Source organism: Psittacula echo (assembly GCF_963264785.1).
Source record: "Psittacula echo genome assembly, chromosome: 13".
Classification (NCBI taxonomy): Eukaryota; Metazoa; Chordata; class Aves; order Psittaciformes; family Psittacidae; genus Psittacula; species Psittacula echo.
The window spans coordinates 2,543,224-2,565,235 of NC_137749.1; the positions used below are offsets into that span (position 1 = coordinate 2,543,224).

The 22,012-nt window shown below is 51.6% G+C and overlaps 3 protein-coding genes across 8 annotated transcripts in view; 1 reads left to right on the top strand and 2 right to left on the bottom strand.

Annotated features, from left to right (window-relative positions):
* Positions 1-1,776: 1,776 nt before the first annotated feature.
* PSMD9 (proteasome 26S subunit, non-ATPase 9) lies at positions 1,777-5,445 on the bottom strand. Its single transcript, XM_080628889.1, has 6 exons — positions 5,207-5,445; positions 5,021-5,123; positions 4,077-4,270; positions 3,322-3,423; positions 2,722-2,810; positions 1,777-2,585 (listed from the first exon to the last, which is right to left on the bottom strand). The coding sequence occupies exons 1-6, from the start codon at positions 5,318-5,320 to the stop codon at positions 2,558-2,560; spliced, it is 630 nt and encodes a 209-aa protein (XP_080485015.1). The 5' UTR covers positions 5,321-5,445; the 3' UTR covers positions 1,777-2,557.
* Positions 5,446-8,174: 2,729 nt separating this feature from the next.
* HPD (4-hydroxyphenylpyruvate dioxygenase) lies at positions 8,175-14,173 on the top strand. Of its 2 annotated transcripts, none has more exons than XM_080628886.1 (12): positions 8,175-8,340; positions 8,511-8,553; positions 8,638-8,720; positions 8,846-8,935; positions 9,049-9,152; positions 9,275-9,352; positions 9,492-9,654; positions 9,956-10,027; positions 10,466-10,588; positions 10,709-10,825; positions 10,983-12,602; positions 14,053-14,173. In XM_080628886.1, exons 3-11 carry the CDS (start codon positions 8,640-8,642, stop codon positions 11,091-11,093), a joined length of 939 nt encoding a protein of 312 aa, XP_080485012.1. In that variant the 5' UTR covers positions 8,175-8,340; positions 8,511-8,553; positions 8,638-8,639; the 3' UTR covers positions 11,094-12,602; positions 14,053-14,173. The 2 variants fall into 2 exon arrangements, with proteins under 2 accessions (XP_080485012.1, XP_080485011.1); XM_080628885.1 differs by having other exon boundaries at positions 8,297-8,340; positions 8,515-8,553.
* Positions 12,875-22,012, bottom strand: part of SETD1B (SET domain containing 1B, histone lysine methyltransferase) — a 52,396-nt gene continuing 43,258 nt past the window's right edge. The window contains exons 14-20 of one of the 5 annotated variants that reach the window (XR_013957946.1): positions 20,177-20,343; positions 19,752-19,883; positions 19,021-19,140; positions 18,534-18,671; positions 17,416-17,845; positions 16,133-16,244; positions 12,875-15,971 (exon numbers count right to left, since the gene is read on the bottom strand). Coding sequence is in view for 1 of the 5 variants with exons in the window: in XM_080628884.1 (XP_080485010.1) it covers positions 17,672-17,845; positions 18,534-18,671; positions 19,021-19,140; positions 19,752-19,883; positions 20,177-20,343 (731 nt within the window). In the remaining 4 variants the exon portion in view is untranslated. Of the gene's footprint in view, positions 17,846-18,533; positions 18,672-19,020; positions 19,141-19,751; positions 19,884-20,176; positions 20,344-22,012 lie in introns of all 5 variants that reach the window. The other 4 variants (XR_013957947.1, XR_013957948.1, XR_013957949.1 and 1 more) reach the window with 4 other exon arrangements.

Below are 22,012 nucleotides of genomic sequence, written 5' to 3' on the forward strand. Positions count from 1 at the left end.
GCCCCTGGCCCAAGCAGGAGCCCGGTGGCACTGGGGGGACGCTCAGCCCCTGGCCCTGCCCCAGCCCAAACCCTGCTCGTGGCGGTGCAAAGCTCCTCTGGGTACCCCCTTTGGGACCAACCCCTCACCCTGTGCAGGGAATGGGATGCGGGGTCCTTACCCAGTGCTCCCTCAGGGGGCCATGGGCAGGTTCTGCTCCCCGGCCCCCCCCGAGCAGGACGAGCAGAGTCAAAGTGAGGAAAATCAGCCCCCAACCCCTGCCAGGTTCCCCACTGTCCCCAGGGTGGCGCTGGCACAGGGAGCCCCATCACCCCGAGCCATCGCCTTCAGCGCCGCAGATGATCGGCTCTGAGCGCTCCCCACCTCGGCCTCGCTGCTGGGCTCCAATAAGAACAATTTCTAATTCGAATCTGCTTTTCCTCCATCCCAGCCAGAGCCTCGTGCCCTGCTGCGAGAGGAAAGGAGCTGTTATCAGCTCACGTTATCTCCTGCACCTGAAGAGGCGGCTGCTCTGGGCTCCAGTGTGGCACATCCCTCTGCTTCCCATCAGGGGAGGTTTATGGCTTCAGGAGCAGGGATTTAACCACATCTCTGCTGGGTGCAAGGACGCAGCTTTGGCCATCAGCACCTGCACAGGAAGCTTGTTCAGGGATGGTGCTTTTCCTCTCACCCAGCAGCATCCGGCTCCCAGATCGTGCAGGAAACAGGGAGTGAGCTCTGCTCTCCAGCATGAAAATTGTGATTATGCCAACTGAGAGCAGCTCCTCTTCTGCTCCGGCCCCATAGCGGGGGTTTGAGTGTGGTCTAAGGAAGCTCAAACCTCACCTCTCCACAGCAGGTTCTGTGTTTATTACCCTGGTTGGGATTGCTCAACCCGTTCTCATCAGGACACACAACACGAGGGGCTGGGGACTCAGTGCTTGGAGGAGACTTCTCCAGAAGCCTCATAGGGCCGAGGGCCCTGTACAGCACGCAGGCACCCTGCACACTGCAAGGGAAAGGAGCTCCCAGGGGCAGGAATTGACCTGGCTGATGGGACAGGCCTGAAACCCAGCCTCCTGTCAAGGGGGATTTCACAGGGGATTGAGGAGCTGCAATGGCCTTTGTGGGTCACAGAGCCTGGTGAAGCTCAGCAGCGCAGCCTTAGCCTCAGAGCTGCTCTGATAGAACAAGGCAGGCTGCACATGGGAGAGGGCCCCAAAACACGCCCCGTTCTGTCGTCCTCCAAGAGATGGAGCAGACCCCACCACGTTTCACCCTGTGAACATTACTTGAAAGATCAGAGTGAGATGGGGTTTGATGGGGATTGCCCAGGCACAATCCCACCCAAGGACCATCGCCATGGGCTGCTGCAGGAACACTTCCCCTGTAGCACCAGGAAGCCCGTGGGGATCCCTGAGCAAGGAGCTGTGCTTTGAAGCTTGCCCATTGAATCTGCTCTGTGGGACTGGGCACTGAAACACAAGCACTTGAAGTATCCAGAGCAAACCTGCCCGATTTAACATAGAGCCATGGGCAAGCGATTGCAGGGTCTGGGGCTCTCCTTTCGGAGCCTGTTCAGGTCTGGTTAATATCAATTAGAACAAAACTGCTCATTAAGTGCCCACAACCTGCTTATGAAGTGCTAATTAAAGACTTCCCTGGGCTTCAGCTCCGGAAGGAAGGTGAGGGGGGCAGGACTTTGTGTCTGCGCATGTCTGGGTTTAAGCCACCTAAACTGCCCCCAGTTATTGTCCAAAATAACAGCTTATATTACCCAAAAGAATGACACAGGAGTGGAGAGAAGGTACTCAGTTTTATTGCTTTGGGAGAGTATTTCGAAGCTCAACTGGAAACAAGCTTAAACCCAATCACCCCCAAAATCCCCTCAAAGAGCTTAAGCACCCCAAAACCAACCACTGCAAATAGAAAGATAGAAAAGAACAATTCAAAGTAAAGCGAAGCTGGATTAGAGGTACTTTTACCATGACTTTGTGAGCTGCTAAAAGTGAACCAAAGCAGAATTATACCCCCTCTTGCTTATCTCATTAACTTAACATAATGAGGCATTCCACACATTCTGCCATGATGTTCGGTGACTTCAAAAGTTGTGCTAGCATTGGGGAGAGAAAGTCAAATCTGCGCACTTCTTGACTATCACCTACTATTAAAGACACCACAAAGTGCTCCGGGACTCTTTAACATGTATTACAAGATGTTCAGTGAGGAATTGTATCAGTGAGGTAAAAAGGAATGGTCCGGTATCATCAAGAGCATCTTGTGCTCTTTAGAGCCTTTATCAGGTGAGGTTTGGGTCTCTCTCTAACCTCACTCCACTCTAATACAAGGTGTAAGAGAGGAGAAGTCCTGCAGTGCTGCAGGTTATTCCCGATGAGCCAGTGCCATCCTGAATTGCAGCAGGCCCTGCTCCATCAGAACCTCTCCAGACTCTGGAGCCTGGCACCCAGAGCTCCCAGCCTCCAGATCAGTTCTGTCACCAAAACCACAGAGTTCTCAAACCAGATCAGAGTCCAGAAAGCAGGCACAAGCTTCGGCTTTATTGTTTTCCAGGCAATGGTTATCTCTGCAAGGGAATGATATTGCAGCTGAAAGAGAAGAGGGTAGAAGGAAACATTGAAAGCTCGGCTCTCAAACAGGCACAGAGGATCTGACATGGGATGAACCAGAGCCACCACAGCTGCGTGGAGGCTTCACCTGTTCTAAGTGAAAGAAGCAGCTTACCCCAGGAGACCCTTCCCAGCCCAGCGCTTCGGGATCAGCCCCATGTGCACTTTTCTGCCGCCACGGATCACAGTCACGCTCAGGGGGCTCTGAAACGCAGAAGATAATGAGATAAATCATAACTTCCCAGCACCAAGGCAATGCTCTTCTTCCTTCTTCTGCAGAGCACCAGAAGGGTTTAGGCCCAGGGGAGATGTCCTTTAGCAGCACCCACTCCCATTCCTGCAGCTCGATCTGAAAGAAGAAAGCATTTTGTGTACAGGCATCTCCAGATCTTTCACTTCCACTTTAAAGCACTTGATGGCTGTGGCAGCATCTTTGGTGAGCCCATGAGGGTGGCAGAGCAACACAGCTTGCTGCTGCAGGGAGCCCCCAGGGGAGAACAGGCAATAAGATGCTTGCAGCAAAGAGCAGCTCTTAGCTCTCTTCTAAGCAGCAGGGATTTGCTCAGTGCTGTGAGAACAAGGCTAAACCAGCACCCACTGAACGTGACACTGTTTCTGACATGAAATCGATGATGATGCAGGTCTAAGTGAATAGAAAAAGCTGTGGCTAACGGAGACAGGCAAGAGAGCGCAGGCAGAGCAGAAAGGAGCTCACCCCTTCGCTGTGCTGCACCACTGTGGCGATGTTCTGCAGGTTCTGGAAGTTGTTCACGTTGACAGAGCCAAACTCCACAATCTCATCATCCACCTGGAGTCCCTGGACAGAGACAGAAGAGAGATGAGCACCTGCCTTCTTCAAAGACAGGAGCATCACCCTTCACCCAGCCACATGGAAAGAGACGTGCTATGACGCTACTCTTCTCCCCATTCAGGCAACTCTCCGTGTCCTTGGAAAGAAGCAAGTTCTCATTCCTCTGTCCTGTTTTATCATAGAATAGTTAGGGTTGGAAAGGACCTTAAGATCATCCAGTTCCAACCCCCCTGCCATGGGCAGGGACACCTCACACTAAACCATGGCACCCAAGGCTCTGTCCAACCTGACCTTGAACACTGCCAAGGACGGAGCATTCACAACCTCCCTGGGCAACCCATTCCAGTGCCTCACCACCCTCTCAGTAAAGAATTTCTTCCTTAGATCCAATCTAAACTTCCCCTGTTTCAGTTTGAACCCGTTACCCCTTGTCCTGTCACTGCAGTCCCTGATGAAGAGTCCATCCCCGGAAATGCTAAGCCTGCAACGGTCGGTGAGGCCTGGAATGAGCTGTGCGTGGTGCAGGGATACAGCTGGGAAGAGATCACTTATCCCCTAACCAACCCCCAGCTTATTCCCACCTATGACAGGAGGCAGTGAAAGCCGTGTGCTGGGCTTCCTCTCCGTGCCCAGAAGAGCTGTCAGACCCCCAGGCTCACCGATACACTGGCCGGAGACCCCGGAGTCACGGCGTTCACCCTGGCGAAGGGCTGTGGCAGGCTCCGGCTCTGGCTCAGCGCCTCGGCCAGCGCCTCCGCCTCGTCCCGGGCGTGTTTCTCCTTCTCCCGGGCGTGCAGCTGGTGAAGAGCCTCCTCCACCTGCTTCATGAGGGCCTTGTGGTCGTTCTGCAGACCTGCGCTCACCCCAGGGCACACAAGGAGCAGAGCGAGTTACAACTCAGGGCTCTTCCTCAGAGCCTGTTCTTCCGTACAGCTGTGCAGAGATGGTGGCATGGGAATGTCGGGCCTCAGCTGGGGCTACCAATAACCTCTGCTGGTGTGGTCTGAGGGCTCTGGTGCCAGCCCTGCTCACACAGCCCAGCAGATGTTTGTCTATTGGTAGAAGTTAAAACATGGAAAACCACCCAAACCCACCCCAGCTATTCTTTACCCCAAGTTGATTCTACAAACACCACAAAAGCGCTTCACTGAACTTCACAAATCACAGACCCCAGAATGATTTGGGTTGAAGGAACCTTAAAGCTCATCCAGGGACCCCTTCCACTGGAGCAGCTTGCTCCAAGCCCCTGTGTCCAACCTGGCCTTGAACACTGCCAGGGATGGGGCAGCCACAGCTTCTCTGGGCACCCTGGGCCAGCGCCTCAGCACCCTCACAGGGAAGAGCTTCTGCCGAAGAGCTCATCTCAGTCTCCCCTCTGGCAGGTTAAAGCCATTCCCCTTGGCCTGTCCCTACAGGCCCTTGTCCAAAGCCCCTCTCCAGGTTTCCTGCAGCCCCTTTAGGCACTGGAGCTGCTCTAAGGTCTCCCCTTCAGGAGCCTTCTCTCCCGCTGCAGAACCACCCCAGCTCTCAGCCCAGCCCGGAGCGGCCCCGCAGCAGAGCCGGGGCTGCCGCCGCTCCCGCCCTCCCTCCCTCCCTCACTCACAGGCAATGTTGTGCCGGGCGGTGCGCACTTGGTACAGGTCGATGTCGTCTCGGGGGAACCCCTCTGCGTCCACCAGCGGCTCGTTCATCCCCACGCCCTTTTGCTGCGAGGGAAGAAGCGTCCGTGGGGCCGCGGGCCGGTGCCGCCGCCCGGCCCCGCGCCCCGCCCGCGCCCCGCCGCACTGACGCTCTCCAGCAGCTCGTAGCAGGCCTTGATCTGCGCCTCCAGCTCGTCCTTGCGCCGCACCAGCTCCTGCACGTCGCTGACCGTGACCGGGCGGCTTCCGCCGGGAGGCTCCATGGCCGCAGCGGCCGCGACGGGTGCCGGCAGCGGGCAAAACGCGTCACAGGCGGCGGGGCGGGGCCGGCTCCGCCCACAAGGGGGCGTGGTCAGAGCGTAGGGGGCGTGGTGTGACGCAGCGTTGGCAGTGACGCAGCGTTGGCAGCGGCACGTGGTGGCGCGGCAGGGTCGTGGAGCAGCCGTGGGCTGCGGCCGCTGGGATGAGGTTCAACAAGGAAGTGCCGGGACCTGCACTTGGGCCACAACAACCTCATGGAGCGCTCCAGGCGTGGGGAAGAGCGGCTGGAAACTGCTCATGGGAAAGGAGCTGGGGGTGCTGAGTGATGGAGCTCAGCATGAGCAGCTCGTGCCCAGGCAGCCAGGAAGCCACCAGCATCCTGGCCTGGATCAGCACCAGTGCGGCAGCAGGGCCAGGGCAGGGGCTGTGCTCTGCACTGGTGAGGCTGCATCTCGAATCCTGTGTTCAGCTCTGGGCCCCTCACTGCAAGAGAGACATTGAGGGGCTGGAGCGGGGCCAGAGAAGGGCACCAGAGCTGGTGCAGGGCCTGGAGCACAGTGTGATGGGGAAGGGCTGAGGGACCTGGGGGTGCAGCCTGGAGCAGAGAAGGCTCAGGGGGGACCTGATGGCTCCCTACAAGTGCCTGAGAGGAGGACGGAGCCAGGAGGGGCTGGGCACTGCTCCCAAGGAACAAGGGATGGGACAAGAGGAACCGGCCTCAAGCTGCACCAGGGCAGGTTTAGATGGAGCTGAGGAGCAATTCCTGCCCCAGAGCGTGCTCAGGCATTGGAACAGGCTGCCCAGGGCAGGGCTGCAGTCACCGTCCCTGCAAGGGTTCACACAACATGGAGACGAGGCCTCAGTGCCATGGGTCAGTGGTGGCCTTGGCAGTGCTGGGAACGGTTGGACTGGATGAGCTTAAAGGTCCCAGTTGGAAATGTCCATGTCCATGCACGCTCACCATCCGCATTCCACCCTGCTGAGCCACAGCCAGGGCTGCAAAGGACCCAGTGACACATGGAAGCCACTCATGGGATGATGCTGGTGGATCCCAGCGCAAACCAAACACACACCCCCAAGTCACAAAGGCTTCGGTTGGGGGTGGGAGAAGGTGGAGCCGAGGAGGAGCTTCCCCGTCCCACCGCTGTATTAAATGTCCTCCTGTACTCGCACTCTCTCTGCCGCTGTCACATCACCAGGGCACAAAAATGGTGAGAGGCAGCAGATGGGAATCAACTTAAATGTTTGGGGTTTAATGGCACAGGACATCCAGGAGCTTTCCTGGGGTTAATCCTGCTTGAATCCGGATGGTTTAGTGGCTGTTCTTCATGTAGAAGAGCTGTGCCTCACACACTGACCTTTGGATCCGAGCTCCGTGGGTGCTGAGGTACCCCCTGGAACCGCTAACATCTCTCTTTCTGCTTCTCTTTCAGACATCTTACACAGACAAGGGAGAAAAGGTAAGAGCCATTTCGTGTCCATGGTCCTGCCCTGCTGCCTGCTGAGAAACATCAGCTGTGTTAATGCAAATAATACCCATTCCTGACTCCTTGATTATCTGGTACAATCAGAACTAAAACCTCTCTGGCTGCACTGCACAGGACGCAGCTCCTCATCGTAAACCAATGTTAATAATTGGAACCTTTTAATTTCCTTTTTCTCTCTGGTTTGGGAGGCAAGTGACAAATGGGAGGTGATGGGGCCAGCCCCAGAGCCTAAGCAGGACCTTCATTGCTTACAACATTTACTTCCGTTCACCACCTTTTCCCCCTACCAAACACTTTCCATCCCACGGCTGCATCCCGCAGTGGCTCAGTCAGTGATGGGGAGCAGAGCTCAGGGGAAGCTGTCCCAGTGCTGGGGTTGTGTAAAGGTGGTTTGAGGGTAATTAATGTTTAACAGCCGGGCTGGCGGCTCATGGGAAGCACTGGGGTGGTTGCGGCATCAGAGCTGGGGCTTTGCAGCATCGACCCGCAGAGCAGTGTCCTGCGGGACTGGCTATGAGGCACTTTGGAAGCTGCTGCTTCAGGGCAGGAGATGGGGATTCACACGGTTTGCTGTGAGGGTGCTGAGGTGCTGGCACAGGGTGCCCAGAGGAGCTGTGGCTGCCCCATCCCTGGCAGTGTTCAAGGCCAGGTTGGACACAGGGGCTTGGAGCAAGCTGCTCTAGTGGAAGGGGTCCCTGCCCAGGGCAGGGGTTGGAGCTGGAGGAGCTTTAAGGTCCCTTCCAACACAAACCAGGCTGGGGCTCTATGATTCAGGTGTATTCACAGGAGATGCATTTGCAGTCACAGCCGCTGCTTCTCCCTGGCCCACACATGAGCAGCGCTGCGGTGACATCTCTCAGCCCTGCTTTCCCTTTTCCTTTAGCCCCTGCAAGGCCGCTTCATCCATTTCCACTCCATCACCTTCTGGGTCGGCAATGCCAAGCAGGTGAGAGGCTGCGTGCGGCTGGGCATGGGGCAGACACCGGTTATTGGCTGCTGGGGGGGGGCGTTCCATCCCGGAGCTGTCCCTGTCCCACGGCACAGCCTCGGGCAGCGGCCTTGAGTGCCCTTGCGCAAGGCGAGGGGCGCTGCCGGGGGTGTGTGCAGGGCCACGGCCACCGGGCTGCAGAGCAATGAGGCCTCATGGCAGCAGCTCTGGGTCACTCGCTGCCAAAAGCCGTCGTTGAGTTTAAAACCCTTCTGCTCCAAACCTGAGCTGCTTTTCACCCAGCCTCACAGGTGAACAGGACACAGGCAGGAACATTTTGCCCTTGGTGACAGATCCCTACCTGCCAGTGGCCATGCACACATCACAGTGGCTGTTCCCCATGGGCTGTTGGTGATGCTCTGGTTTGGGGGAGCCCCGTGGAAATGGGGGGGTCACCAGCACTGATGTGGCTTCACCCGGGGGGGCTCTCACCTGCCCGCAGGCTGCATCCTATTACTGCAACAAGCTGGGGTTCGAGGAGCTGGCGTACCGGGGGCTGGAGACAGGCAGCAGGGAGGTGGTGTCACACGTCATCAAGCAGGACAAGGTAAGGGGCTGATGCCACTGCCAGGGTGGAAGTCAGGGGATGAGCTGCTGCTGGGCACGTGAGTGCTGCGGCCAAAACCCATCTGCGCCATAAACCCTGCACCAAAACCAAGGCTGGGGCTGCAGCCACGCTGCAAAGTCTCCATCGCTCACCTCTCTCTTCCTTGCCAGATAGTGTTTGTTCTCTCATCTGCTCTCAATCCAGGGAATGAGGGTAAGTGTTTTGTGGCAGGGGGAAATGACCATGGTGGAGCAAAGCAGCTCTGCTCATGGCTGTGACTGCTCTTGCTCCGGGCAGAGATGGGTGAGCACCTGGTGAAGCACGGTGATGGAGTGAAGGACATCGCCTTCGAGGTGGAGGACTGCGACTTCATTGTGCAGGTAAGGCAGCCCCGCAGCTCCATCCCGCACCCTGAAACAGTGAGGAGAGGTGGGCAAGGGCCTGGGGACGTGCCCCCCCAGCCCACTAGAGCTGCGGCACAGGGGACCTGTCTCCTCCTGCACAGAAAGCCAAGGAGCGCGGTGCCGCGGTGCTGAAGGAGCCCTGGGTGGAGGAGGACAAATTCGGGAAGGTGAAGTTCGCGGTGATCCAGACGGTGAGAGCAGGGAGCTGTGGAGCTCAGCCCGCGCCAGAGCAGGGTCTGGGGAGCGGCCTGGACCCGGGAGGTCCCCAGAAGGCCACAACAGAACTGTTTCTCCCCTCTTGCAGTACGGTGACACCACTCATACCCTGATAGAAAAGCTCAGCTACAAAGGCCTCTTCCTGCCCGGGTACCACCCACCCCTCTTCAGGGACCCCCTGCTGCCAAAGCTGTGAGTTCTGCCCTGCTCGTTGTCACTGTGCCCATGGGATGTGCCACCAAGGAGCTGGATGGGACCCCACTGTGCTGTGCGCCCAAGCCCAGCTGAGGGTCACCCCTGGCTTCCCCTTGCAGACCAAGTGCCAAGCTCAACTTCATTGACCACGTTGTGGGGAACCAGCCCGACCTCCAGATGGTCCCAGTGGCAGACTGGTAAGAGTGGGGTGGAGCAGCAGCACCACTCTGCTGGGCTCATGTTTCTGATGGCAGGGGCTGAGGCTAATTAAGCCAGAGCTCAATTAGTGAGAGGATGGAGAGAGGGACTTGATCACTCCCTTTGTGGCCTGGACAGGTACCAGGAGAACCTGCTCTTCCACCGCTTCTGGTCAGTGGATGACAAGCAGCTGCACACAGAGTTCAGCGCCCTGCGCTCCATCGTGGTCACCAACTACGAAGAGACCATTAAGATGCCCATCAATGAGCCAGCGTTTGGCAAGAAGAAATCCCAGATTCAGGTGAGTGGATGGTGGTGGTTGATCCATCAAGGCGGCTACTGCCTGGAGTGGGGCTTTGATGAAGGCAAAGGGACCAAGGGATCAGTGATTTGGAGCTGGTGCAGACTGGAAAGCAGCCCTGGCTCTGCTCAGGTCCCTGGGAGAACCACCAGGACAGAGCTGTTTTACCCCTGATCTCACCAATAGTGTCTTCGTTTCATGGTGTCCTGAGCTGCTTTTGCTTTCATGACTTCAGCCCACACTCAGCCTTTTGCACGCTGTAGATGTGCTGTCACTAAATGGTGACACTTTCTCCCTGTAGGAATACATCGACTACTACGGAGGGGCTGGAGTGCAGCACATCGCGCTGAACACCTCCGACATCATCTCAGCAGTGAGTGCAGCCCCTGTCCCGTCCTGCTGGGCACAGACCTTGTCACAGGGCTGCTGGGCTGAGCCAGCACAGCACATCACCCACCTCTGCCTGCGGCAGATGCTGCTCTGGATTGAGCCCAGCTGCTGCTGAGCGCTTGGTTTTGGGCTTCTCTCCAGACCAAAGGGCCTCCAGAGGTTCTGGTGGGTCAGGGTGGGGTGAAGCATCCTTGCACAGTGGCAAACTCTCTGCGTTGCCTGGAGAGGGCACCTTGGGTCCTCCTGTTCCTGGTGCCCAAAGTGAGATGGTAGGACAGGTCCCCACACAAGGTTGGCCAAAGCCATGGGAAAGTGTCACTGCCTCCTGACACTGCCCATCCCAGGCAATGCTCTTGACACAAACCTCTGCCACAACCCAGCCCCATGCCTGACCAACCCCAGGGTCTCCCCTGCCTTGCAGATCACCAACATGAAGCAACGGGGTGTGCAGTTCATGGATGTCCCATCCAGCTACTACCAGATGCTGCGGGAGAGGCTGAAAACTGCCAAAATCAAAGTGAAGGAGAACATCGACAAGCTGGCTGTGAGTGAAACCGGCCTGACAGGGAAAAGGTTTGCCTGGGGCTAGGCCAGCTCCATGGAGTGTTTTGCAGGGATGAGGGTGACACAAAGGGATCCCCTTGCTCCTGTTTCTTTCCTCCAGGAACTGAAGATCCTGGTGGATTTTGATGAGAAAGGCTACTTGCTCCAGATCTTCACCAAACCGGTTCAAGACAGACCCACGGTCTTCCTGGAGGTCATCCAGCGGCACAACCACCAGGTCGGTGAGGGTTTCACGAGGATCTTGGCTTTAAGGCCTCAGGGCCATCACATACCATCACCCAGGCAGCTCTTGGTGCTGCTCTTTGCTGGCCACACTGGAGATAAGGACCTGCTGCCCATCCCCATGGTCTCTCATGTTGTTGTCATCTCCACAGGGCTTTGGTGCTGGGAACTTCAAGTCCCTGTTTGAAGCCATTGAAATGGATCAAGATGCAAGAGGAAACCTGACTGTGCTGGAGCCCAATGGGGAGACCAGGCACATCTAAGAGGTGGCAGAAAACAGCCTCACCTCTCATGAGCCGAGTAACAAATGAACTGGGGAACAGCCCCTGTTTTGGTAAATACCCAGACCCAAGTGCCATAAACCCAGGGAAGCTGCTGCCAAGTTGGAAATGCAGAAGGACTCAACACCTACCCCAGCCCAGCTGAAGACCTGCAGCTATGGAGGAAGAGAGAAACTGGGAGTGTTTAAATTTAGTGTAGCCAAGGTTTTCTGTTAGGTTTAGGACCGTGGGAAGCTGGGAGAGGAAAGCTCAGAGGCCTTGGCCTCTGTGCATCTCATTTTGTGAGGTTTTAATTGCTTTTAGACTCGATCTTGAATTAGCTGAGATTAAACACATGGGTTAAGGATAGCTACAACGTTCTGGAACGAGACTTTATCTGATTTACATATTTCAGCCTTCACAAGGAAACAGACTTGCTCTAATACCTATAAATTCCTGCGTTAATGAAGGGTTGGGTTTTCTCCTGTGTTCCAAGAAGGAATTGCTGGCATCCGCACGGATTCCTTGGCTCACATCCTGGTTGCACGTGCAAAGCTCCCTCTGCGCATCGCTCTGGTGTTGTCACTGTCCTTTGAAAGGGGACTTTCCCCAGTCACACAATTAAACCCTTTTCTGTCACAGCTTGAGGTCCTCATACCTCATATGTGTCAGGCTGGAGCCTCTACCCCATGTTCATGTGGCTGCAGGTCAAGTGCTCCCTGAGGACCCCACAGACCTCAGCCCACAACTGCTGAAGAACATCTCAGGGTCTCCTACTGCTGCACATCTCCCTCCACAGCCTCACTGCTCCCGTTACCCAGCATCGAAGCCGCTCAAACCCTGAGTAGCCAAAGGCCCTGCCAAGTCCTTGGCTCAGAACAGGCTCCTTAGACCAGCTGCATCCAGCCACCCTCCAGGCTGAGCCCTGCTGCCTCCTGCCCCACACAGGTTGTCCTGTATCCACATCCCTTCCAGCACAGTGGCCAGTGACAGAAACCAAGAACTAAGCTGGGAAGTCACCTACAGCCCAAGTTCTCTCCTATCTCTTTCAGTCCCTCCTCCATCAGCCGCACCATTCACCTCTGCTCTGGGTGTCTTTTCTAAAGCTCAGAGAAGCCACTTTGGCCACTGCCATGTTCACAGCAGCAACCCCCAGTGAGGGAGGGGGTCACACAGCAGCTCCAGGCTGGGCTTTCATCCACATCAGACCCCAGTGGTTTGCAGGAGGGGGAACCACAGGTAACAGGATTCACTTCAGGTGTGAATAGACAAAGAAACCAAAGGGCCTCTGGCCCCAACAGCCTCACCCAAACCAGCTACACCAACACCCGCTTGGTAGGTTAAGAGCTTTCTCCTCCATAAAGTTAAAACAGTGATTAAGAAAAGGCGAACTCAGAGAAATCCAGGACAGAGGCTGCAGGAGCAGAGACCCCTCACGGGCCTGGGCTGCACCACTGAGGGCGGATGGGACAGGGACACCCAGCACTGTGGCAGGGGCTTCAGCTCTTAAAGGTTGTAAGAATGTTTAATACTAAGACAATTTTAAGTTTATAAACTTAAATCACTCACGTATTTCCTTTATGCAATAGAATGTTGCTCAAAGTAACCTGTCATTTCCTGCTCATCAGAATTGATACCTTCAGTTAACTTTGCTGATACTCAGCTCTTTGGACTGCTCTCTTTCTGGATCTGGTTCCTTGAGCTCACCCGGTTGCAGCATGGGTCTGAGAGCAAAGAGCCGCCCTGGCTGTACATTAAGCACAACATCATTTTTCTGTAAGAAAAGTCAGTATATTTATGGTTTCCTTTATAAAAGTTACTATAATACAATGGTACATAGTATTCAATTCACAAAAATATGAACAAATATATACAGCATGACACATCCACAACAAAAACACTTTCTTCAAAACAAGATACATACTGGTGACAGATTCTATATGCACAAAACATTCCTAAATTTATAAACTGGCTTAACGAAAGAAAAAGCAGAAATCCTAAATCTTCAAAGCAGAGTTGGGGTTTCTTTTCTTTTTTTGTTTTTAAAGGAACTTAAAAAGAACAAAAAGGATTTGATTTTCATTTATTGCAAACCATTTGACTTACCTCCTTTTAAAGGAGGCCCCTTATTTTCACACTGGGAATTGAACCAACCGGAAAACTGCAACGCTTGGGAGCGGGGGTTGTTCTTTCCACTTTGCTTTGACAACTGCCCACTGGGTTTAGAGTGCCCGTTCCGCTGTGTTTCGTTTCGCTTGGACAAGTACTACAGGGGCAATTAAGGAGGAAACTCATGAAAACAAAACACAAATATTAACTTGAAAAACAATCCAGTTGCAAACTCGCTTAAATATGCTTTAGGTTGTCTATTAGACTGTACACATTTCCTCGCTTGAAATAAATAGATTTTGCACATTAGGTTTCAGACGGAGGGGAGGGGAAAGAAGAAGCCTTGACTTGGCAATTTTTTTGTCTTCAGTTTCTTAATGCTTCTAATTCCATCTATTTATTTGACAAAAAAAACCCCGTATTTATACAGAATTTACATTATACAAAGCTTGACACAAGCTGTAAATGCCACCAGCTCCTTTGCTATACTGAAGTCCTTCTTCCTCCCCGTCTCCTCGACATGATTTAGAGCTGGGATCTGTTTAAAAAGAACTCCAAATTACAATAGTCACTTTTAATAAATTATTTACATGCTCTTGAAGTACAAAGAAATCAGCAAAAAAATTTTCAACATGTTTCTACAAGAAACAGTGTCTGAAGAGAAGATTCTTGACTTTGCCTATGTACAGAAGATGCGGGTTTTTTTTTCTTTTTGATACTTCAAAATCCTTTTTTCCTTAAATTTTTATTTTATACAGAAATGCACTGAAATGATCCCTGAAAAAGGTCACAAAAACCGGAACTGAAAGTACTGTTTGCTGGAGTTTAAAAATGGTTTTGTTTTCCCTTGTAGAAATAAGCTGCTCTATACAATATAAATATCTGCAAGATGAGCCCCTTCCCCTGCCGGACCCCCCAACAGTCACAGACCACTCATTGGGACCAACCTGGAACTGCAAATGGGGGAGAACCAAATGGATAAATGAAGGTGCTGGGCAGCAGCAGGCGGGACCTGCAAGCACAGAGCTCACTTCCTAGGAACTCCAACCGTGGAGGCATCTGCACCCTGAACCCCAGCCAGCTTCACGCTGGGAAACTAAAGGTTTAAGTTCTAATTCCAAAGCTTCTGCCCTGTTCTCTTGGGTCATTTCACCTGGGGAGATAGAATTCTGCAAGGAGCACAGGGTCTCTCTTTTTGGCCTTAGGTTTCAATTTAGGTGAAAATAAACTGGGGACAGGCTTTCCAACATCCAAAACAACTTCAGTAAATCTCTCTGTAAAGCAGCACATGCTGGTGAGGTTTCTTTTTAGTCCTTGCCACTATTTCCATGGGGTGCCTGTGCTGACTACGGAGGCAAATGCTGGGTCTGATCCAGGCTGGGGTGTGAATCACACACCTACTGCCTTTCCCTCATCTCAGCCCTTTCTAAGTACAAGCCAAAGGGCCCAGGAGGGATTAGAGAGGTATCTCTATGGGGCTGCCTTCCAAAACCACGTCCGTGGCTGCAGGGCTCCCCTGTCCTGATGAGACCTCACCAATGTGCTGGGACAGGGCAGCCACAGGCAACTGCAGCAGCTCATGGAAATCACTAAACCACACACAGAATCCTCACTGTAAGATAATTTGGTTTGGGAATGGGGCAGTTTTGGAGTCTGAGACAAGAGCTGCACAGGTAGGACTCTGCAGGCCAAGATTTATGGGGGAGAAAAGCCTCAGGTTTGGCTTTGAGACCAGACCAACGTGGTTTTTCAGAAGTCCAACTGCTCTGTTTCCTACTGGGAAACTACTGGGAGCTCAGCTCTTCCAAAAACTCATGTTGTTTGTCTGGGATCCTAAAACCAGATGGGTTACAGGCAGTTTTAGAAGTACCCAAGTGACTTAGGTACCCAAATCCCTTTGGTGCTCCTCAAAATGCAGTGAAGAACCCCAACCTGCAGGTCTTGTTTCAGAAGACCCTGACCTGCCTCCTTCCCACCTCTCTGCAACAAAGATTAAGGCAAACCACAGGGGCTAATCCCATCCAGAGCACACTGATATGCTGGGAATGCAACACTGTCAATGGGTACATAGGGGCTGAGCCATTTAGGGTGTCTTTGCCCTCACAAAACCACCATTAATACACTGGTCTGATGGACCAGAGAGGAGGAAGGCCAGGGACATCGGCAGAACTGCCACACTCAGGGGCTTCAGTTCTGAGAAACAGGAAACTTCTGTGCATTTCCAAAGCTTTGAAATTAAAAGGCCAAGCTGCAGAGCTGCCAGCTGGAGCATCAACACAAGATGAACCTGACTTAACCAAAGAATACAACAAAATTGAGCAGCAGGTTTAGCTCCTAAATGCTCCTGCCATTGCTGCAGTTACAACCAATGTTCAGTGACAGAAACTAGTTGTGCTTCTCATCATTTCAGGTTCTGGGTCACTGTTACCCAACTGCTGGGGAGGTTTATAAAGTTGGGGCCGGGGGGAAAACAACAAACCAAACCAAACCCAAGAGATGAGACTATGGGCTGTCCAATTTCAACAACAATCTCCTCACCTCAGACAGAAATACAGGCAGTATTAAGGCAGCTCACAGCAGTCTGCGTGTTCCTATTCTTTCAGGCTTTTTGTCTGAAGAAGTGCAGTGTGGGCCTGGCAGCTCCACGTAACAGCTGGAAAACCTCCCAGGAAACTCTTTTGCAAGGTGGTAACCTCTGATGGTGGAGCTGTGGTGACAGAGCAATTATCCCTGATTTTGAAAGGCTACAAGAACACAGCTGTGCAATTTGTTCTGTGGGGAGAGGATGTTTTGTTAAACAGATCATCTTCCCATTTCATAATGACATTGCAACTTCCCCTTAGAAGCCAATTAAAAAGGTTTTAGTATAACTAATCACTACTTTTAAAGCAGGAGAAGTTCAATGCAAGCTGAAAAAGTGATCCTGTCTATACCTGAATGGTCATTTAACATTTCCAGACCACATCCAAAGAAGTATTTCGTTGGTGCTTTGCCTCACTTTAAAGTGGAACCTCTCAAAGAGCTGCAGCCTTCACCTCAGCACATCTACAAGGACAAAACATATCAAAAAATCGTTTCAAAACATGCCTTCCAAATTTAAAGGAGCATTCATTTTCATGCTGTAGATGGGGGAGGAGAGGATTGCTCCCAGGGACACTTTTACTATGTTCTCATTGGAGAGACAGGACCACCCCAGGCCGAGTTACTGAGTAACAGAGGGAGGAGAGCAGCTCGTGCCTATCACAGGAGGCATTTCCCATATTCAAGGACAGACCAAATACTCCACGTACAAGCTGAAAGGGCAGGGAAATGCAGACAAAAATGAGAGAAAATTAATACAAGACACACATCAGCCTGTTTCCCATCTACAGGAAGGAGATCCTGTCAAAAACGTGGGCCATAGTGTATGCTTCCAAGCAGGGTAAGATCCCTACAGTGCAAACCTGGGCTGAATTGTCCACTTAATCTCAGCTTCAGCCTTTTTTGCATGCACTACAAACCAGTCTCCAAGAAACAGGCATCCCCAAAGGCCACACACCGTACCACAATGCTACAGCGACACAACTGACTCGACTCCTTACTAGCCATTGTGGTATCCAAGTATTTTTTCATGTACAGGTGCAGAGGTTTTGATCCCCCAATATACCAGCATGGCATATGAAAATTAGAGACAAGCCCAAGGCGTTGAGGTCTGCAGCTGACCTGGCTCTTCCCCGGGTGTCTGGTTTAAGGGGACTTGTTCAGGCTCATCCCTAACGAAAAGGCAGGACAGCTCACCTGGAGTCTGGTTGCAGACACGTCTCCGTACATACACGCACCCGATCACACACACACGCAGCCCCATTCACACCCCCTCAAGCCTCTGGCTTGCTCTGTAACATCAACCTTACATTTATTTACAGCTTACTCTGAGAAATCTGTGCAATTTTAGCCAATCAAGCTCCCAACAAACCCTATATGGCATTTTCAGTCTCTGTTTCACATTTAAACGTTGAATGTCTTTTTCAACCAACAGAACTGATGAGAAAAAGGTAGCAGCATTGATGAAAAGATGAAGGTTTAGAACAACAACTAAAAAAACCGAAAAAGGTACCATTATTCCATTCTGGAGCATTACTGTAGGGACTGAACAGAGAAGCTAGTGTTTGGATAGACCATGCCACAAAATGGTTATCACCTTTTTGTGTGCGCGTAGGATCTGAAAAGGAAAGAGCACCTGAAACATGAACAGTCCTCGTAAGCGTGTGCGCTTTTGCTGTCATTCATGATCCTGGCAGAAGTGCGAAACTTGGGGGTTTTCTTCTCTTTTTTCCTCTCTTTTTTTAATTTTTTTTTTCCTTTTTAATTTTTTGTTCTTTTTTTCCTGTTTTTTTTGTTTTGTTTTTCCTCTTTTATTTGGCAAAGTGCAACCACACCTGGTTACCACAGTTTTGACATGGCCGAAGGTGCAAGTGTGACGAGAAACCTTGAGTTCAGTTCAGGGTTCCCCTGCAGTTCTCAGAGCCACAGAGACATGGGATTTTTACATCCTCAATTGGAAACTTGTAGTCATAGGTAATTTCCTCATTCACATTGATGTGCTGTTTCGAGTAGATGACAATCTTCTTTTGAGACTCCACCGTGATCACTTTAGCATAGCAATTTGGCTGCAAGGGTGACAGAACAGGTAATGATTTAGGTTCCTGACGGCCGTAGCTTCCCAGCATCCACAATTATTCCAAGCTAAAATAAAATAGGGCAGTCCTTTCCTTATATAGCCTCAGTCATGCTTCCAGAGTGCAGACCCAGGGAAAGCTGAGAGAGGGAGGCATGAAGCCAGAAAATAGAGCTCCTCCAAAATACCCATATTCTGGTCATCTTTGATGCAGAAGAGCCTGGATGATGCTCCACCAAGTTTGTCACAGGCTAAGAGCAGCTCAACTAATGCTTAATCATTTGCTCAGATAGCCAAGCATTTGAGTGTAGACTGCAGCACAGAGCAGACAAGAAAGCAGCTTCTCTAACTGCCAGGGCAGAAAACATATTTCCAGTCTGGACACTAGAAGGAGACTGTTCCCACTGAATGACAATGCTAAAATTCAGTTTAAGGAAATATTTGTTAGAAAGGTTTGAACAGTGTCCATCAGGGTCTCCCAGCACAGTCAGGAGGATTCTGAGTGCTCTTTGTCTTGCTGCGTGTTTTATCTGCTTTGATTTGCTGCAGCTCATTAACATTTAATCACAACCCTGTGACCCCCTGCTACTTCTCAACATGGCCCAAATCAAAGTCAGCAAGGACTCGATGGGTTTCTCAGGACGGCAGAGCACAATTCTATGCAAACCCCTGGTACTTACATTGCAGCTGTGATTAATGAACCTGGCGAAGTTTCCGCACTTCGTGGCATCGATGATGGTGTCATGATCCACTCGGAACATGTAACTGCTCCCGATGCCTTCATCCTCGTATCGCTTTTCACGCATGTCAGCAATGACCTACAGAAAACCCCATGGGTCAGGACATGCTGCAGAAGCAATCCATGAGCACAGACCTATACAACACTGTGCTTGTGTCACCCAACAGGCATGTGACCCCAAATGCCTCAAAGGAACACAAACCTAACTGAAAACAGAAGCTCAGGATGGGTTTAGCTCCTCAGGATTTGAGTGCTTAGTTTTTATGGGTTGCTGAAAATCCCACCTTTGTACCTCCAAGCCACATGCCAACCTCTGCCTAGGTGATGTAGCTAGCGCCTTACAGCAGGGACTCCAACCCCTGCTGTCATACTCGAGCACTTCTCTCAGGGCTGGTTTTCGCTCAGGTTTCGCTCACAGTCTGGCTTACCTGCCTGATGTTCTGACCCACGTATTCAATCACCATCTCATCAGCTGCAATGGGCTCCATAGCAAAAAGGCCCCAATCATGGATGTGGCTCTTGCAGAATTTTAGCTTTTTCTTCCGGAACTGCATGAAGAAAACACCCAAACCCTGAATCAATCACAGCACAGAAAGGGAAAGGCTGTCCCGAGGTCCAACATCTGCAGCACAAGCAGCACTGGGGTACTTCAACCTGATTTTAGTTTCCTTCTATCTTGTGGTGACAAGAAGGCAGGACAGATGTCATGGGAGGTCCCACAAAGTTGCACTACTTGAGGTTTTTCTACCACTGATCACACTATGGGGATAGCAGACCCTTCGAGGCTGTCGGTCTCAGTTCTGCATAACCCTGATGGCTCAAGCTCTGTAATCACCATATACTCATTTATAGCCATAATCTCTGCTTCTCATAAGTAAGCATACTGTACTGTCAGGTTTTCTCTGTAACTGCTCTGTCCCTATTTCTTTAGGTAAATTATTTATGTTGCACATTATATTAAGTTGTATTGTTGTATCAAGTTGTATTACATCAAATACAGGAATGCCAGCTACCAGTCAATCTCTGTCACACAGAGCCGTGCCCAATGCTGAGATGGGCATCACTGAGGTGAGACCAAACTGACAGAAGGTCCCCTGCCCTGGCCTCAGCCTGCTCCCAACCAGACCCTGCCCAAAGCAGCAATTCATGGGTGACCTACCTTGAGCTGGTTGAACTTGAGCAGGTCACTGTCACAGCTACCAGTGAAGGAGGAGAGGAGCCTGCGTTGCTCTGACCGCCTCTCGGAGCCAGCCCGGGTAGAAGCATGAGGTTGGGCAGGGATGCTCATACCCTGAGAGGACAAACGGGTGATCAAAGCTGCCCCAACGGACCCAACACCTGCAGCCTCCCTGTGAGCGATCCTTTGTGCTACAACACACCACTGCAGAATGTGTAGCCTCCTAAAACATCCCACATCAAACACTAACACCTCCCCAGCAGCTCCTGGATGACTGACTTGACACAGGCGTAGCAACAGCTTCACCTCCCTCCTTGCCAAAAGGCAGGAAGCATCCACTGTGAGTGACACCGTATAAAACCAAATCCCATTTGCACCTTGGCAGTCAGCACAGGACATGTTCTCACCTGTGTGTCAGCTGGAGGCTCCTCTGCAAAAGCTCGGCTATTGTTGAGGTATTTGAGTTTGTCCTTCTTATCAATTTTGTAATAGCCTTCACTTCGTGCACAGCCCGTGACATGCTCCCGCATCCCATCATCGCGCTTCTTTTTCTTGGGGGTAGAAAAGCTAGTAGGTGGGAAGAAGTTAAGGAGAAACACAGCCAGCAGGGGACATCAGACAAAACTTGCTACAGGTACACGGAGCTAACGCCTGGAGCTTGGGAAACTAGGAAGGTTTTCGGAGGGCTGCAAACAACCCCAATCCTATTGAAAAGTTGTAATCATCACTGAAGCCCACATGCCCACAGGCTAACCAAGAACAGTCTTTCCTTCTTAGCTGTGTGATTTGGGAAACTAAAGTAAAGAGATAATGAAAATTTCAACTCAAAAAGGTTAAGCTGTCAAGAGAAACCTGTTTGAGAAAGGATTTCCCCACAGCACCCGTTATGTACACAGACAGCAGCTGCCCAGCCATCTGGATGTACCATCTTCTCTGTTCTGAGTGACATGCTTTTGTCCTACCTCCAGAAACTCCCTGCAGCCACCCCAAGCCCTGAAGACACTTCACTGATCTCACAGCAGCAGTCACCCCCACTGACTAAGACCAGATGCTCCTCAGCCCAAAGGGCAGGCAGAGAGATGCTGCTCTCACCGGCCTTAGTACATCCGCCCCCCTTCAGACCTGTTGGGAAGGGTAAGGCCCTGAGCAGATGTTTTAAACCCCACTGACCTGATCAGTCAAGGAAACCTGCTGCTGGCCTGGCAAAGAGCCACTGCACTGAGCAGGCAGAAGGTTTTTGGCTTCTGGAAGGACAGTGGCAGCTAACCCTGAAAACACAGCCATGAACCCTCCAACAACTGAGTTCTACACAAAAAATGCTCCCTGTGAGTCGTAACATACCCTGAACACCAGAAAACTGGAGCTGGGGCAGACACAGACTGCGAATCAGCAGGGATGACATTTTTTGTCATCCTTTAAAAGTATTTCCTTTAAACAATTAAATAAATCTGTTCCAAGGCTATTGCACTGGTACAAAGACAGAAAATTATAAATTTCATCTTTCACGTTGCCCTTTTGAGAGGCTTTTTAGTGCTAGCATCATATCACTGACTCTTCTGAGTGGTCTGGGCTTTTCCTAGAATCAGAGTCAAGTAGTCTGGAAAAGACCTTTAAGATCAAGTCTTGTGCCTTGCAGGGGGTAAGGGATGAGATATTTTAACTCCACACAATCTCCAGCAACACACAAGGTGGTGCATTTGTCTTCGTTAACATATAAACCTGTATATCCTTCCTAAAAACATTACTGGATTCCTAGATCATAAACTTTACTAGTCCCTAGATTATACAAACATTACTAGTTTCTAGATTATAAGAACTGGACATCTTTACTGGTGGCTGTACACGTGCAGAACCTTGTTCTGAGACAGCTTTTGCATCCCAAAAATGCTCCCAAAGATTCAGAGCTACAGCCTATGCTGCTGATCACCAGATGATGGGCAGGGAGGGAGGGGATGGGGCCTGATCTTGCCTCATTAGCACCAGCCAGGGCCCCGCATACTTGCTGCAGCAGCCTCAGTCCATTCCCCACCTAGCCCAGGGCTGTGTCTGTCCCTGATGTGCTGCTGAGAAACCAGTGCTCTTATTAGTATTTCAAACTCAAAGAGTTAAAGCTGCTAGTACCACAGCTCATCATTTTGGGCACAGATGGTGAGATTATTTTTACAGCAAGTTTTAGCCCCAGGTTAAAGCCCTGTATGTGCAGACTCGAAACTCCACAAGCAAGCTGAAAAAGAAAGTCTGGT